The 14,682-nt window shown below is 42.9% G+C and overlaps 1 protein-coding gene across 1 annotated transcript in view; it reads right to left on the reverse strand.

The window, feature by feature from the left end:
• LOC120997939 (melanotransferrin-like) overlaps positions 1–14,682 on the reverse strand; it is a 182,920-nt gene that overhangs the window by 25,035 nt on the left and 143,203 nt on the right. Inside the window, exon 13 of the mRNA XM_040428311.1 lies at positions 832–896. Within this exon, the coding sequence (XP_040284245.1) occupies positions 832–896 (65 nt within the window). The remainder of the gene's footprint in view (positions 1–831; positions 897–14,682) is intronic.

A 14,682-nucleotide genomic window follows, 5' to 3' on the forward strand; every position in this document is an offset into this window, starting at 1 on the left:
TTCTATCACTTTGTATGACATAATTAGCTGTCAGACACTAGCGATCTGCTAGTGTCTGCTCTGGCCAACCATCCTACTATAATCACTTGTGGGGCAGCGGTTTTGCTAAAAAACTAACTTTTATAAATATGCTAATGAGCCTCTAGGTGCTATGTGGGCGTCATTAGCACCTAGAGGCTCCGTCTACCTTCATACACAGCCGCCGCCCAGCGCGTCCCTCCAGCCCGCCCATGTCCTCCTCCGTGTGACGCAGCGGCCGAATTCTCGCGCATGCGCCGTGCGCGGCTGTATTCGGCGCATGCGCATTGAATGTCTGACCGCTCCGAGCTCAGACATCTCAAATGCGCCGAATACAGCCGCGCACGGCGCATGCGCGAGAATTCGTCTGCTGCGTCACACGGAGGAGGACATGGGCGGGCTGGAGGGACGCGCTGGGCGGCCGCTGTGTATGAAGGTAGACGGAGCCTCTAGGTTGCTAAGACGCCCACATAGCACCTAGAGGCTCATTAGCATATTTAAAAAAGTTAGTTTTTTAGCAAAACCGCTGCCCCCCAGTGATATAGTAGGATGGTTGGCCAGAGCAGACACTAGCAGATCGCTAGTGTCTGACAGCTAATTATGTCATACGAAGTGATAGAAACCCTAGTTGGAAGGTTTCAGACTGGAGCTTCGTTATGAAAGAAGCAGTTCGATTTTATTGATGTTTGGGGCTTCAATAAGGCAGAGTTTGGTAAATGAACCTATGAGGTTAGCATGTTGTACTCCCCCACTGCTAATAATTAGAGTGAACATTAGATATTTGTGAAATGTGGAAAGGGTTGTAGGAAATACCATCAGAGTTTTCAAACACCGTGCTATGCTTCACAAATGCCACGTCTCCTTTTTCAACCAGGCACCTGCAGTCATAGACACAGAAAAAAATTTAAAATGAATATTCAACATTCATTAGAACAACTCAAGGAGATAATACAAGCATATTTATGTGCATATGTTGAAAAAAGACCTGCAATGACCCAGTTTTATGTTTCTAGAAAGTCTACTAGGAGGAAACAGGGTTTTGGATCCCACAGGACACTTATTAATGATCAAGCAGACAGCTTGTGAACTGCCTGATCATAAGAGGCGCCAGTCATCTCGTGTCCCAGTACTCATCATTGAAGGAATAGGAAGCTAAAAATAACCCCTTTGCTAGCTCAAGACCGCCTGGATTTTTTGTTAACCCCTATAACTTGCCTGCATGTTCACTTACCATTAGTCCTTAGGAAGAAAATCTCTGAAATCATCCTGTAATCACTGAAGCCACTAAGACTGAAGACTCCATGAATATTTGGAACAAGGGTGAGTTTCTCTTTTTACTATTGTATTTGAAAGTATTTTACTGACTTCATCTCCACTCCTCTCTATGATAGTTCATAATGAGATTGGCTCAATTGAAGAAATTAGTAAAAGGTGCAGTGTGCCATTTAAAGGGGTTCTCCAGGAATTAAGAAAATGAAAATACTTAAATATTACTTTATTATTAATTTATTCCCAAATACCTTCCTTTTGTTATAATGGCTAATTTTGTCTGGGGAGCAACCATCTGGGGAAATTAAATGGCCGCCATCCTATTAGTATACACAAAACCTATCCTAATCACACAGCAGGACAAGTTACTTCACAACACTGAGCTAAAGAGCTGCCTCATCCTCCTCTCTGCTCTGCTATTTAGAGGATTATGATCCTGAATACAGTTTAATATGATCTTCAGCTGAATCTCCGTAGAAATGGAGTTCATGAGGAGACATGAAGTACAGAGAGGAAAGAAAAACTGTTACTTGTAGTTCTACTAATCACATTGTGTTTCAGCCAAGGTAGCGTGCACCTGCGTTCTCAAATTTACTTATTATGGAGGTGCTGGTTCGTTTGTTTTTCTTTCCTATTGTCACTGCCCCACTATTGGCGTCACCCCCAGCTGGTGAGTTTGAACCGTGCACCACCGCCCATTTACCATGTGCTTGTTTTTTGGGTTCAAATCTTTTTTATTGATTTTATATCAATTTAAAGTAAACATTACAATACAATACAAGACCCCTCCCCCAGCCCTCCCGCAATCCCACCCTCTCCCTCCCTCCCCAACCCAATCTTGCAGCCATTATAATGAACCGTATAAATCAGAGTTCGAGTCCATTTTTACGTCTTCTTATTGTTCACAAAACGTCCATGAAAGCTGAAAGCATGTCCTCTACTGGGCTCCCCAAACATTGTCGTCATGGCATAAATTACCCTCTCATGCACACATTGCATCCATCCAGAACAGCGTTATACAGTACATTGATATCTTTAAACTCCCAAATTTCGGAATCTTACTTTCCCATTATACTCAGGACGCTAAACTAAGATATCATAATGGTTTATCCACATAGACCATATTTTATCAAATTATTTATTGTTCCCTCTTTTCTAATATACATAGCTTTCTAGTTTAATTAAGATGTGTAGTTTATTTATCAGTTTTGATAAGAGTGGGGGATCAGGTGCAATCCAGTGAAAAGCTATCAACTTCCTGGCTTGGTATAGGATTCTCAGGACAGCCAGCTTCAATTCGCTAGTTATGGGGATGTCTCCTACATGACCTAATACGTACACTAATGGGGACAAGTCTATCTGTACTTGAAACACATTATTAATTAATTTCCGGACATCCATCCAATAGCGTCTAAGTCTTGGACAATTCCACATCATGTGAACTAAGTCTGCATTATGACCTCCACAACGTGGACATGTATCATCCGATCGATACCCCATTTTAAACAGCAATACTGGTGTTCTATACACCCTATGTAATAGGAATAGTTGAGAGACTCTATGAGCCTCGCTCACTGCCACATTTGGAAAGTTTTCCACTACATCTTCCCATTTCTCCAGTAATATCTTGCCTCCATTTCTCATATAACTTTAATGGTTGAGATTTGTGGATCGCTTCCATAAGGCTCAAATAGTGAAGCGAAATTACCCCCTTCGTGGTCCCTCTAGAAGATGTAAGGTCTATCATAAGATGTTTTCCAGCAGGTATTATTTCCTCCTGCTTTTCCTGTGCCTGTATAGCCTGTCTGACTTGTAGGTAAACATAGAAAAGAGAATTAGGTAACTCATATTCCAGCTGTAACGTACCAAAGCTCTTAAGGGACTTTTCTGTATATAACTTATACATTTGGTCAAGACCATATCTTTCCCAGGCCTTGGCATTCGGAACCTTATCTATTTCCTAATAGATATAATTTGGCCATATTGGGGTAAAACTCGTGTATCCACAAATTCCTGCTATATTCCTAGCTTTCCACCAGACTTTATGAATCACATGCAGTAGGCCATACTGTCCTCCCATTTTATAGAAAGTACCATCCTCCAGAGCTGCCATTATACATCTACCGCCAATAAGGTGCTGCACAATTCTTCTGACTGTATCAACAGTATCACTCTCACCCCAATTTCTAATATGCTGTAATTGAGCTGCTATATAATATATCCAAGGATGTGGAACGCCCAAGCCTCCCTGGGTCTTAGATCTACATAAAGTAGCAAGCTTTATGCGTGGTATCCCTTTTTTCCAAATAAGGTCACGGAATATCGCGTTAACAGTGTAAAAGGTTTTTAGTGGTATCCAAGTCGGTGCATTATGAAGCACATATAAAAGTTGCGGCATAAGGATCATTTTTAAAAGATTAGTGCGACCAATTAAAGTCAAGGGTAATTTAGACCAAACCTGAACCTTTTTCCTAAATCTATCTAGGAGCGGCAATATATTGAGGTTAGCAAAGTCATTAATTTGCGCTGATACTTGAATGCCTAGGTATTTAAATGTTGATACCACTTGCAAACCTGCTGCATGGCAGGGGTCAATCTCTAATTTTGGAGACAGGGCCATAATCACTGACTTTGACCAATTAATGGACAAGCCCGATAGCTTCCCAAAACTGTTAATGATCGACATGGCTGCTGGGAGGGATGAACGCCAGTCCTCTAGAAAAAGTAACAGATCATCGGCATAAAGAGCGACCTTTTCAGTTAGTGTGCCATATGTCATATCTTTCACCTCACTTGCCTTTCTAAGGGCAGCAGCCAACGGTTCCACCGCCACTGCAAACAGCAGCGGTGATAGAGGACATCCCTGTCTAGTCCCCCTATATAATCTAAAGGAGGCCGATAACTGTCCATTCACTTGGATTTTGGCAGTAGGACAAGCATACAGTAGCCTGATCCATTGAATGAATCCTGGCCCAATACCCATAGCCTTAAGTACCAATATTAAGTACAGCCATTCCACACTGTCAAATGCTTTGGCAGCATCTAAAGATGCGACCACCGCATCCGAGGCACGAACCTGGCATGCCTGGATATTAAAGTATAATCTTCTAATATTTACCGCTGTTGGCATATTGGGCATAAATCCAGCTTGATCAGTATGTACTGTACTAGTGAAGTGATTACTGAATTCAGGCGAATGGCCAGGACTTTCGCCAAAATATTAACGTCCACCTGCAATAGAGAAGTAGGGCGGTAAGACTCGGCTTCTAGGACATCTTTTCCCGGTTTTGGGATTACCGCTATGATCGCTTCATTCATAGTGGCAGGGAGTCTGCCCAGCCGCTGGGCTTCTTTTAACACCTCTAATAGCTGAGGTAGTAGCACAGACGAGAATGTTTTATAAACCTCAACAGGTAGACCGTCACCCCCTGGTGACTTGTTATTAGTCATATCTCCTATAGCTATTTCTAATTCCCGCAGGGAAACAGGAGCATCCAATATGGCTTGTTGCTCAACTGTGAGAGTGGGAAGGTGTAACGGTTGGAGGAAGTTTTCTATCTCCGACTCAAGGGCAGTAGATTTAGATGTTTATAGGGAGGAGTAAAACGTATGCATGATCTGAATGACATGCTCCGGGGAAGTATGTAGCATCCCACTAGAATCACGCAATGCCGCTATAAAATTAGTCTGGTGTTGAGTCTTGGTCAGCAGGGCGAGTAGTCTCCCCGCTCTTTCCCCTTCCTCATAATATTTCTGTTGTTGAAAGAACCTTTTATTTTGCGCATTTAAGAGTAACCTCTCGTTCAACTTCTGCTGAGCCTCCTTCCATTGATTCTCATGCTCTACAGAAGGGGTCATCACCTAGTTTGTCTCAGTATTTTTTACCACCTGTAACAATTCCTGTACTTTAGCCCTACTTTCATTCCTCCTCCCATTAAGTTTAGCAATCAATATGCCTCTTAGAAAGGCTTTCATGGTGTCCCACACCACAAGTCGGGGGGATGTGTGCGAGTTGAATTTGAAGAATTCAGCCAATTCCTCATTAATATGAGATGTATCAGCTAGGACAGTTAACCAGTATGAGTTAAATTTCCAGCATCTTTCTCCCCGAACTAAAGGGGACATTAAACGAACAGTTAGTAGGATAGGAGAATGATCGGAGAGTCGTCTAGGGAGATACATGATATCACGGAGTAGTCAGCCAATTTCTTCATTACCCAGGATTATATCAATCCTAGATAGTGATCCGTAAGTGTTGGAATAACACGAATATAGTCTAGTATCTGGGTTTCTAAGTCTCCAAAAATCAAGTAAGGAAGCTTCCTGTAGTAGCCGCCCAATGGGGGTTATTCCACTATTAATCGCTAGCATGGGAATATTAAATTTATCTAGTGCTGGATTGATCATATTATTGAAATCTCCTAGTAAGACTACGGGAATGCTCAGGAGATCCACAATAAGCAATATCAATTTTTTAAGCACTATCGGGGAATAGGGTGGGGGTATGTACACACCAATAATAATGCATTCAGTGATGTACAATTTACCATGCAAAAATATATAACGCCCCTCCACATCTACGCGTTTTGTCCTGCACTCAAATGGGATGACCCTATGTATAAGAATGCTCACTCCCCTGGCGTACGTAGAATACGTGGCATGAAAGCATTGCCCTGCCCACTGAGGAGTAAGCAGTCGGGTTTGGTCTAATGTTAAATGGGTTTCTTGGAGGCAACATACTAATCGTTGATATTGTTTTAGGCTGTCTATGACCGCCTTCCTTTTAGTTGCATCCTTAACACCCCTGACATTCCAGCTTAAGAAATGAACTGAACTAGCCATACCTGTTTTTTGCAGAAGATAGGTATTTTGCAAACCCAGTCAAGGACCTCTTCCTAACAGTCAGTTTTAGAAGACAATACAAGGTTCCAAACAGGATTCCCCACAAATAACATTCTCATGGCTGCAAAGATTAAACAAACATCCCAAAACCACCGAGACCTAACATAAACTCTCTTAGGGGGGTTACTGGGCTTGCCAACTAGTTCCCTCCTTGCACTCCCATGACGGGACCGGAGGCATAAAGAAAAACAGAACCCATCGGCGACACCAGACCCAGGGGTAACAAACATTACCCAGAGGAGGGGTGGCGAGCACATAGTTAACCGCATTACTGTGCACAAAAGAATGGTGAATAACAAAGCTCAAACAGTTAAACCATTAGTATCCGAGGTCCCACCCGACTCCCGGACAGCATATACTCAGAATAATCCTAACATGGACATTAACAACTGAATTGGATCTTAGTAGAAAAATAACTGAAACTAATATCACCCAGGGTTACATAACAGTGAGACTCTATGAGGTATATAATAAACACACACTCATACACACACACTGCCCAGGTATACTTATACATCCAGGGACCCCAAGAAGAGCAGCAGCTCAGTCTCCATCTGCATTCTGTCTTGCTTCGCGTAACTGACGTTCATGGCGGTCCAACCATCTCAAGGCTTCGTCAAAGAAGGTGGTATTTCCCAATGCTGCGACTCTCAGTTTTGCCGGATAGATCATGGAATAGGAGACATCAAGTCCTCTCAGTCGACGCTTAATATCAAGGAATCTCGCCCTTCTTTTTTGGACTTCCATAGAGTAATCAGGAAAGAATGACACCTTGTGCCCGTCAATAGATATTTCTGGAAGTTCTCTAGCTTTTCTGAGGATGTTGTCACAGTCTCTGTAATGGAGAACTTTCATAAGTACAGGCCTGGGCGGAGCACCTGGGGGCAGAGGGCGGGTAGGGACCCTGTGGGCCCTCTCAATTGCAAAAAGAGGAGTTAAAGTCTCAGGCCCAAACTGATCTTTCACCCATTTCTCAAAGAATTCGGCAGGATTTGCCCGTTCCACTTTTCCGGTACCCCCACCAGTCTGACATTATTTCTGCGCAGGCGATTTTCCAAGTCATCTTGCTTGGCCATGAGAGAATCCAGCTGGCGCGCTTGGTCGCTGGTCTCTCTATTTAGAGGCGAGATAGCATCCTCCACATCCCCCATACGATCTTCCAGGGCAGTGGTTCGTTCCGCCAAACGTTTAAATCATGCCTCACAATAGACACATCTTCTTTTATAGTTCCTACTTGCATGTTAAGAGCAGTTAGTGACTTTCCACATTTTGCAATTGCTCTCATAACATCTTTAAGTGTAGGTTCCTCAGTATCTGAGTCAGGAGCGTCTATTCCGGTATCTGCATCACAGGTCAGCAGAGGGCCATATCTGTTAGGGCTGCAGACTTTTCTTATGTCTGCCCCAGCCCCTTCCTCCTCAGTAATTCGGCCAGTTGCGGTGGAAGACCGCTTATTCCTGTCCCCTGCAGCTTGTGGGAGGGTAGTATCTCGTGCGTACTTGTCGAGTTTGACTGCAGCTTCTCTCTGTATTGTAAATTGCCGGGTCGGTGCGGGAGCTCAGCGAACTTGCTGCCGCTCACATGCCTGGCTAGCCACGCCCCCTCCTTACCATGTGCTTTTAATTAGAAAGATTGTATAGCTGTATTCTACTTTGCCCATATTGCAGTCTGACAGCCTGGGAGAGGCATGTGTAGGATATAGCTGAGTGCTACTTTGCCCAGATTGTAGGCTGTAAGCCCAGGAGAGGCATGCTAGAGTAGGCCCCATCTAATGAGAAGCCACCTTGTCGTTCGGTAGATGGGCCCGACATATTTTTGATCAATTATATGCGCAAAGAGCTTCTAACTGCCCTTGCAGTAAGTATGGCCACCAAGCAGCTCATTTTTCATTTAGTATTTGCTTATATCTTTGTGCAATTGACTAGCAGTGTGCTGTTACTTGTAGTTCTACTAATCACATGAAGTACAGAGAGGATGGACAGGACAGACTGTGGTAATGTAGAGCTGTGGTCATGGAGACTGCATACAAGTGCTGCTGCTCATTACCTTCATCCCTCCCTCCTCCTGTCCTCTCTGTACTTCATGTCTCCTCATGAACTCCATTCCCTAGAGATTCAGCTGAAGATCATATTAAACTGTATTCAGGACCATAACCCCTGACAAGTAGAGAAGAGAGGAGGATGAGGCAGCTCTTTAGTTCAGTGTTGTCAAGTAACTTTTGCTACAGTGTGATTAGGAAAGGTTTTGTGTGTATTAATAGGACGGCGGCCATTTTATTTCCCCTGATGATTGCTCCCCAGACAAAACAAGCGATTATAACTAGATAAAAGGTATTTGTGAATGTATTTATAATAAAGTAATATTTAAAGGGGTTGTCCCATGAAAAATATTCTACAGTTTTCAAACCATCATCTGGATCTGAATACTTTTGTAATTGCATGCAATTAAAAATTTAGCATAGCCACTGAGTTATTCAATAAAATGTATCTGTATAGCGCCACCTGCTGTTTTTTTCTTATTTCTTTGACCTGCTCACTGAGAAGGTCGCTCATGCTCAGTTTCATCCTTCAACTGCCTCCTGAGCTGTGATAGGGAGAGCTGAGACACGCCCCCTGAGCTGCAGCTGAAAAGACACGCTCCTTGAGCTTTCAGCTTGATATAAATCTAGCAGAGCAATGAATTGGGAGATCTCTGGATCCCTGTAAGGTACAAGGCTGGTTCTAGCTTTGTTAGAAAGGTATTGTCATGTACTATATAATGTTTGATTTTAATTTTTTACATCAATAGTCATGGGATAACCTCTTTAAGTATTTTGATTTTCTTAATTCCTGGAGAACCCTTTACTGGTGCCTTTACACGTGGTGGAAAATTCTGCCCGACAATACACAGGTGTAGATTTTTACGCACAGATTGAGATGCAGATTTCTCTGAATTTTGATGTGGATTTCTGTGAGGACTACATCCCCTGTAGAAATGAATGGAGACATTCAGCTACAGAAAATCGTTAACAAATCATTAACTATATTGCTGAACCTTAATTTCGCAGTGGAACACAGCACAGTGATTGACTCTTTTCAACACCATAGGAGAACATGGGGAAGTTTTTATTTGGTGTAATTTTCCACCACCTGTGGCGGCACCCTAATTTGAATAGTAAAGACCTGTTGAAATAGATATAATATAAACAGTGCATAGAGTCTGCAATCATGGTTTAAGATACTCATCATAAACATTCATTTTTCATATATTCATCATTAATGTTCTTACAACAAATCCATGCTCTGCACTACTATCAAAGGGGCTCCTCTTAATTTTTTTTATTTTATTTTATGAATATAATGCTAACCTGCAACACTACTGTGTAATGAAGCAGTAGGGGAAGTGGGAATTCTTCTGCAGATTTTTTTGATTACAGATCCATGAAAAAATAAGTGACAATGGGCACTGCAATATCCAACATAACCAGATGCCTCTTTACGCAAAGTGGTGCACAGGCAGTTAACAGGAATGGACTGCACATTCCTGATAATTTCCTGCTGAGAGCTACATTTACATGCAGCACTCACCTCCACTGTATTGGTATGAGTGATCTCTACTGCCTCGCTCATCCCCATACAGATTCATTGTTTCTAGGCAGCAGACTGCAGTTTACACAGGATGATCTGCTGTCCAGAAATCTGATGATTTTGGTTACCGAATCAATGATACTGTCACCCAATGAATGAGCGTTTACTCATTCATCAGGTGATCAGTGGCACCTTTACACAACTAAGGGTACATGCACACGTTCAGGATTCATGTGCGGAGCATCCGCACTGAAATCCGCAGGTGTTCGCAGGCAAATCTGTGCTGTAAATCCGCATCAATTGGTGCAGATTTGCGTGCGGATTTGGTGCGGTTTCGGTGCGGATTTTCCGCATGCGGATTTTACTAAGTGAATGAAGAAAATCCGGTCAGGAAAAATAAAAAAAATTGACATGCTGCGGATTTAAAAATCAGCACCGCAGATCAAGATCCGCGTGGAAAAAATCTGCATCGTGTGCATTTAGCCTAACTTATCAGGAACAAGCATTTGTACGTGATAATTTGCCTGTGTAAAAGGGGCACTAATGGTTTTTAAATAGAATATTAACCCTTTCAGGATCAAGCCATTTATCACCTTTCTGCCCAGGCCATTTTTAGCAAATCTGACCAGTGTCACTTTATGTGGTAATAACTTTAAAACGCTTTTACTTATCCAGGCCATTCTGAGATTTTTTTTTTTCTCGTCACATACTGTACTTCATGACAGTCGTAAAATTGAGTCAAAAAATTTCATTTTTATTTATAAAAAGAATAGCAAATTTACCAAAAAGTTTTAATTAGCAAATTTACAAATTCCACTTTCTCTACTTTTATAATAGATAGTAATAACTCCAAAAAAAGTTACTACTTTACATTCTCCATATGTCTACTTCATATTTGGATCATTTTATAAATGCCATTTTATTTTTTGGGGACATAGAAGCAAATCTTGAAATTTTTCTGAAAATTTCCAAAACCCACTTTTTGAGGACCAGTTCAGGTCTGAAGTCACCCAAAAATGACCCCATTTTAGAAACTACACCCCTCAAGGTATTCAAAACAGATTTTACAAACTTTATTAATCCTTTAGGTGTTCCACAAGAATTAATGGAAAATGGAGATTTTCAGAATTTCACTTTTTTGGGCAGATTTTCCATTTTATTCAGTTTTTTTACTATAACAAAACATGGGTTAACAGCCAAACAAAACTCTATATTTATTGCCCTGATTCTGTAGACCATATGTGGTCTTAAACTGCTGTACGGGCACACGGCATTGTGCAGAAGGAGAGGAACTCCATATGGTTTTTGGAAGGCAGATTTCACTGGGATAATTTTAAGTTGCCATGTCACATTTGAAGACCCCCTGATGCACCCCTAGAGTAGAAACTCCCAAAAAATTACCCAATTTTGGAAACTACGGGATAGGGTGGCAGTTTTGTTGGTACTATTTTAGGGTACATATGACTTTTGTTTGCTCGATATTACACTTTTTGCGAGGCAAGATAACAAAAAATAGCTGTTTTGGCACAGTTTTTATTTTAGTTTATTTACAATGTTCATCTGACAGGATAGATCAGGGGTCCTCAAACTATGGCCCGCGGGCCACATGCAGCCCGCCGAGGACATTTATCCGGCCCGCCGGGTGTTTTTGCCGCTGCTGCCTGTCCATTACTTTTTTTCCAACATAAGAGACGGACGGTCCGGCAGCCAGCCTATTATTGGTGGAAGAGGGAGAGGGGAGGCGGCGGCCGCCGATTGTCTGGCCGGCTGAAGTGCTGGATCATAGGAAATTTTAGTCCGGCCACAATCAAGCTTCTGGCGGTGGGAGGAACTGAACAGCGTAGCCGGACTACAACTCCCACCTCCCAGGACTCAGAGGCAGCTAGGGCATGTGGGAGGGGCCGGCTGGATGTGACTTGCGTGGTAACGTGTAGGCAGTTAAACGTCGGGCGCTGGCTCGTGAGAGAGAGAGAGGGAGACGTGACAGAGCATCACAGCACAGTCGTTTTGAGCAAGGCACTCATTGGGCTGCGCTGGTGAATGGTTCAATGGGCCACTTGACTGGACTTGCCCCCCAGGCCTAAGGCTGCCAGCCCTCCCCTGGCCACACTTGACTGGCTCTCCCATTGCATTGCTCTCCCACTGCATTGATGGACACTGATCAGACTGCATTGATGGGCAGTGCAGTCTGTATGTCTCTGTGTGGGCAAAGTTATTGCTGGTATATTGTTTTTGCAGCGCTGTAAATATATATTTTTTCACTTCAAAATAAGATATGTGCAGTGTGCATAGGAATTTGTTCATATTTTTTTTTTTAAACATACCTAATATGTATACCTTTTTATTTATTTATGTTTTACACAATAACAGCATTTTTTTATAAAATAAAATCATGTTTCAGTGTCTCCATATTCTGAGAGCCTTATTTTTTTTTATTTTTTGGGCGATTGTCTCATTTTTTGCAGGATGAGATGACGATTTGATTGGTACTATTTTGGGGTGCATATGACTTTTTGATCACTTATTATTTCACTTTTTGTGATGTAAGGTGACAAAAAATGGCTTTTTTGACACCGTTTTTTTTTTTTTTTTACAGTGTTCATCTGAGGGGTTAGGTCATGTGATATTTTTATAAAGCAGGTCATTACAGACGTGGCAATACCTAATATGTAAACTTTTTTATGTAAGTTTTACACAATTATATCATTTTTGAAACAAAAAAAAAATCATGTTTTAGTGTCTCCATAGTCTGAGAGCCATAGATTTTTCTGATTTTTGGGCGATTGTCTTAGGTAGAGGCTCATTTTTGCAGGATGAGATGACGGTTTGATTGGCACTATTTTGGGGTGCATATGACTTTTTCATCGCTTGCTATTACACTTTTTGTGATGTAAGGTGACAAAAAATGGCTTTTTTTACACCGTTCATATTTTATTTTTTTAAGGTGTTCACCCGAGGGACTAGGTCATGTGGTATTTTTATATAGCAGGTTGTTACGAACGCAGCGATACCTAATATGTCTACTTTTTTTATTTTTTTTACATTTAACACAATAAAAGCATTTATGATACCAAACAAACACGCCGTAGTGCTCCCGTAGGGTTCCGTTCCGTGCTTCCGTTCCGCAGCATTCTGCATCTCCGGATTTGCAGACCCATTGAAGTGAATGGGTCCGCATCTGTGATGCGGAATGGCCACAGAACGGCGTCCGTGTATTGCGGATTCGCAAATGCGGTCTGCAATACGGCAACGGGGCGCACATGTTCGCGTGCAGGAGGCCTTAGAATGCATCACAATACTTCTGTATTGTGATGCATTGGCTTTAAAGAGGACCTTTCACCGATTTTGACCCTATGAACTAACTATACAGACATGTGGAGCGGCGCCCGGGGATCTCACTGCACTTACTATTATCCCCGAGCGCCGCTCCGTTCTGCCGCTATGCCCTCCGGTATCTCCGCTCACTAAGTTATAGTAGGCGGAGATACCAGTCCCTAAGTTATGGTAGGCGGAGTCTGCCCTAGCGCTGGCCAATCGCAGCGCAGAGCTCACAGCCTGGGAGGTTATTTTCTCCCAGGCTGTGAGCTCTGCAATGCGATTGGCCAGCGTTAGGGCAGACTCCGCCTACCATAACTTAGGGAACGGAGATACCGGAGGACATAGCAGGAGAACGGAGCGGCGCCCGGGGATGATAGTAAGTGCAGTGAGATCCCCGGGTGCCGCTCCACATGTCTGTATAGTTAGTTCATAGGGTCAAAATCGGTGAAAGGTCCTCTTTAAGTTTATTACAGACTGTAATACACTTACAGCCTGCTTGCCTGCGAGATCTAGGGGGCTGGATCTCACAGGCTCTCCCGGAAGGCAACCACGATGCCTAAGAAAGGCATCGGGCTTCCTTCCCTGTCATCGGGTCCCCGTCACAGCAGCGCGGGGATCTGATGGCTGCTTCCTCTCTGCAGGGACATCGCACGTGCCCTGGTCAGCGCTGACCGCGGCCGTGCAGGGGTTAATGCGCCGGCATCTGTAATTTAACCGATGCCGGCGCTTACAGCAGGGGTCTGGCTATCAGTGACTGCCGGACCCCTGGAGCGGATCGGGCGGGCGAAGCTCCTGCACCCGCCCGATCAGCGCGCCTTACATGTACAGCGCTGGGCGTTGTCACGTCAAGTTGCACCATACATGTACGGTGCTGGGTGTTAAGGGGTTAAACGTAATCAACAGGGAAACGACAGGCTGATTATATTTTCCTCACTTATTTTTGCTAAAAAGTTGTCACATCTACATTTCAATCTATTCATTTGTATGATTCTGTTATGTATGTTTGCATGCCTAGCTTCCAGCAGTGCTGCAGAATGACATCTCATCACTATGAATCTGTCAAAGCAATGCCTAGACATCAGTAAAGCCGGTGTCACAGATTCCTTATTTTTAGACATAAGAAGGTAAATACAAGCTAGATAGAACAGGTGTACCCTTGCATGATTGAAGCATTCATGACCACCACACCATTCAATGTCTATGCAAACTCTTAGTACAGTGTTTAACTAGCTCCAGAGGTGCTATAGAAATGAATGAAGCTGCACTCACTCCATTCACACAGGGGACTCGGGCCTTTGTTCTTGTGATCGATGGGGGTCACAGCTCAAACCCCTTAGGGCCAGTTCACACATTGTTTTTTGGTGCTGATTTTGGAACATTTCTGCCTCCAAAAACGCCTTAAAACAGCAATTGCAAAGGGAAGCAGCACTTTCTTTTGTATGTATGGAAAAAAGAAGCAGTATGCTAGAGATGAGCGAATTATAAAAAAAATTGATTCAGTGGCTTTTACGATTTAAAAAAAAAAAAAATTGCTTTGTGACCAATTACTTTACGAAGCGCATTTCTTTGTAAGTAGTGGGTGCAATGACAGGGAGTTCGCAGCTCCCCG

This window comes from Bufo bufo, chromosome 4, assembly GCF_905171765.1.
Source record: "Bufo bufo chromosome 4, aBufBuf1.1, whole genome shotgun sequence".
NCBI classification, from domain to species: Eukaryota; Metazoa; Chordata; class Amphibia; order Anura; family Bufonidae; genus Bufo; species Bufo bufo.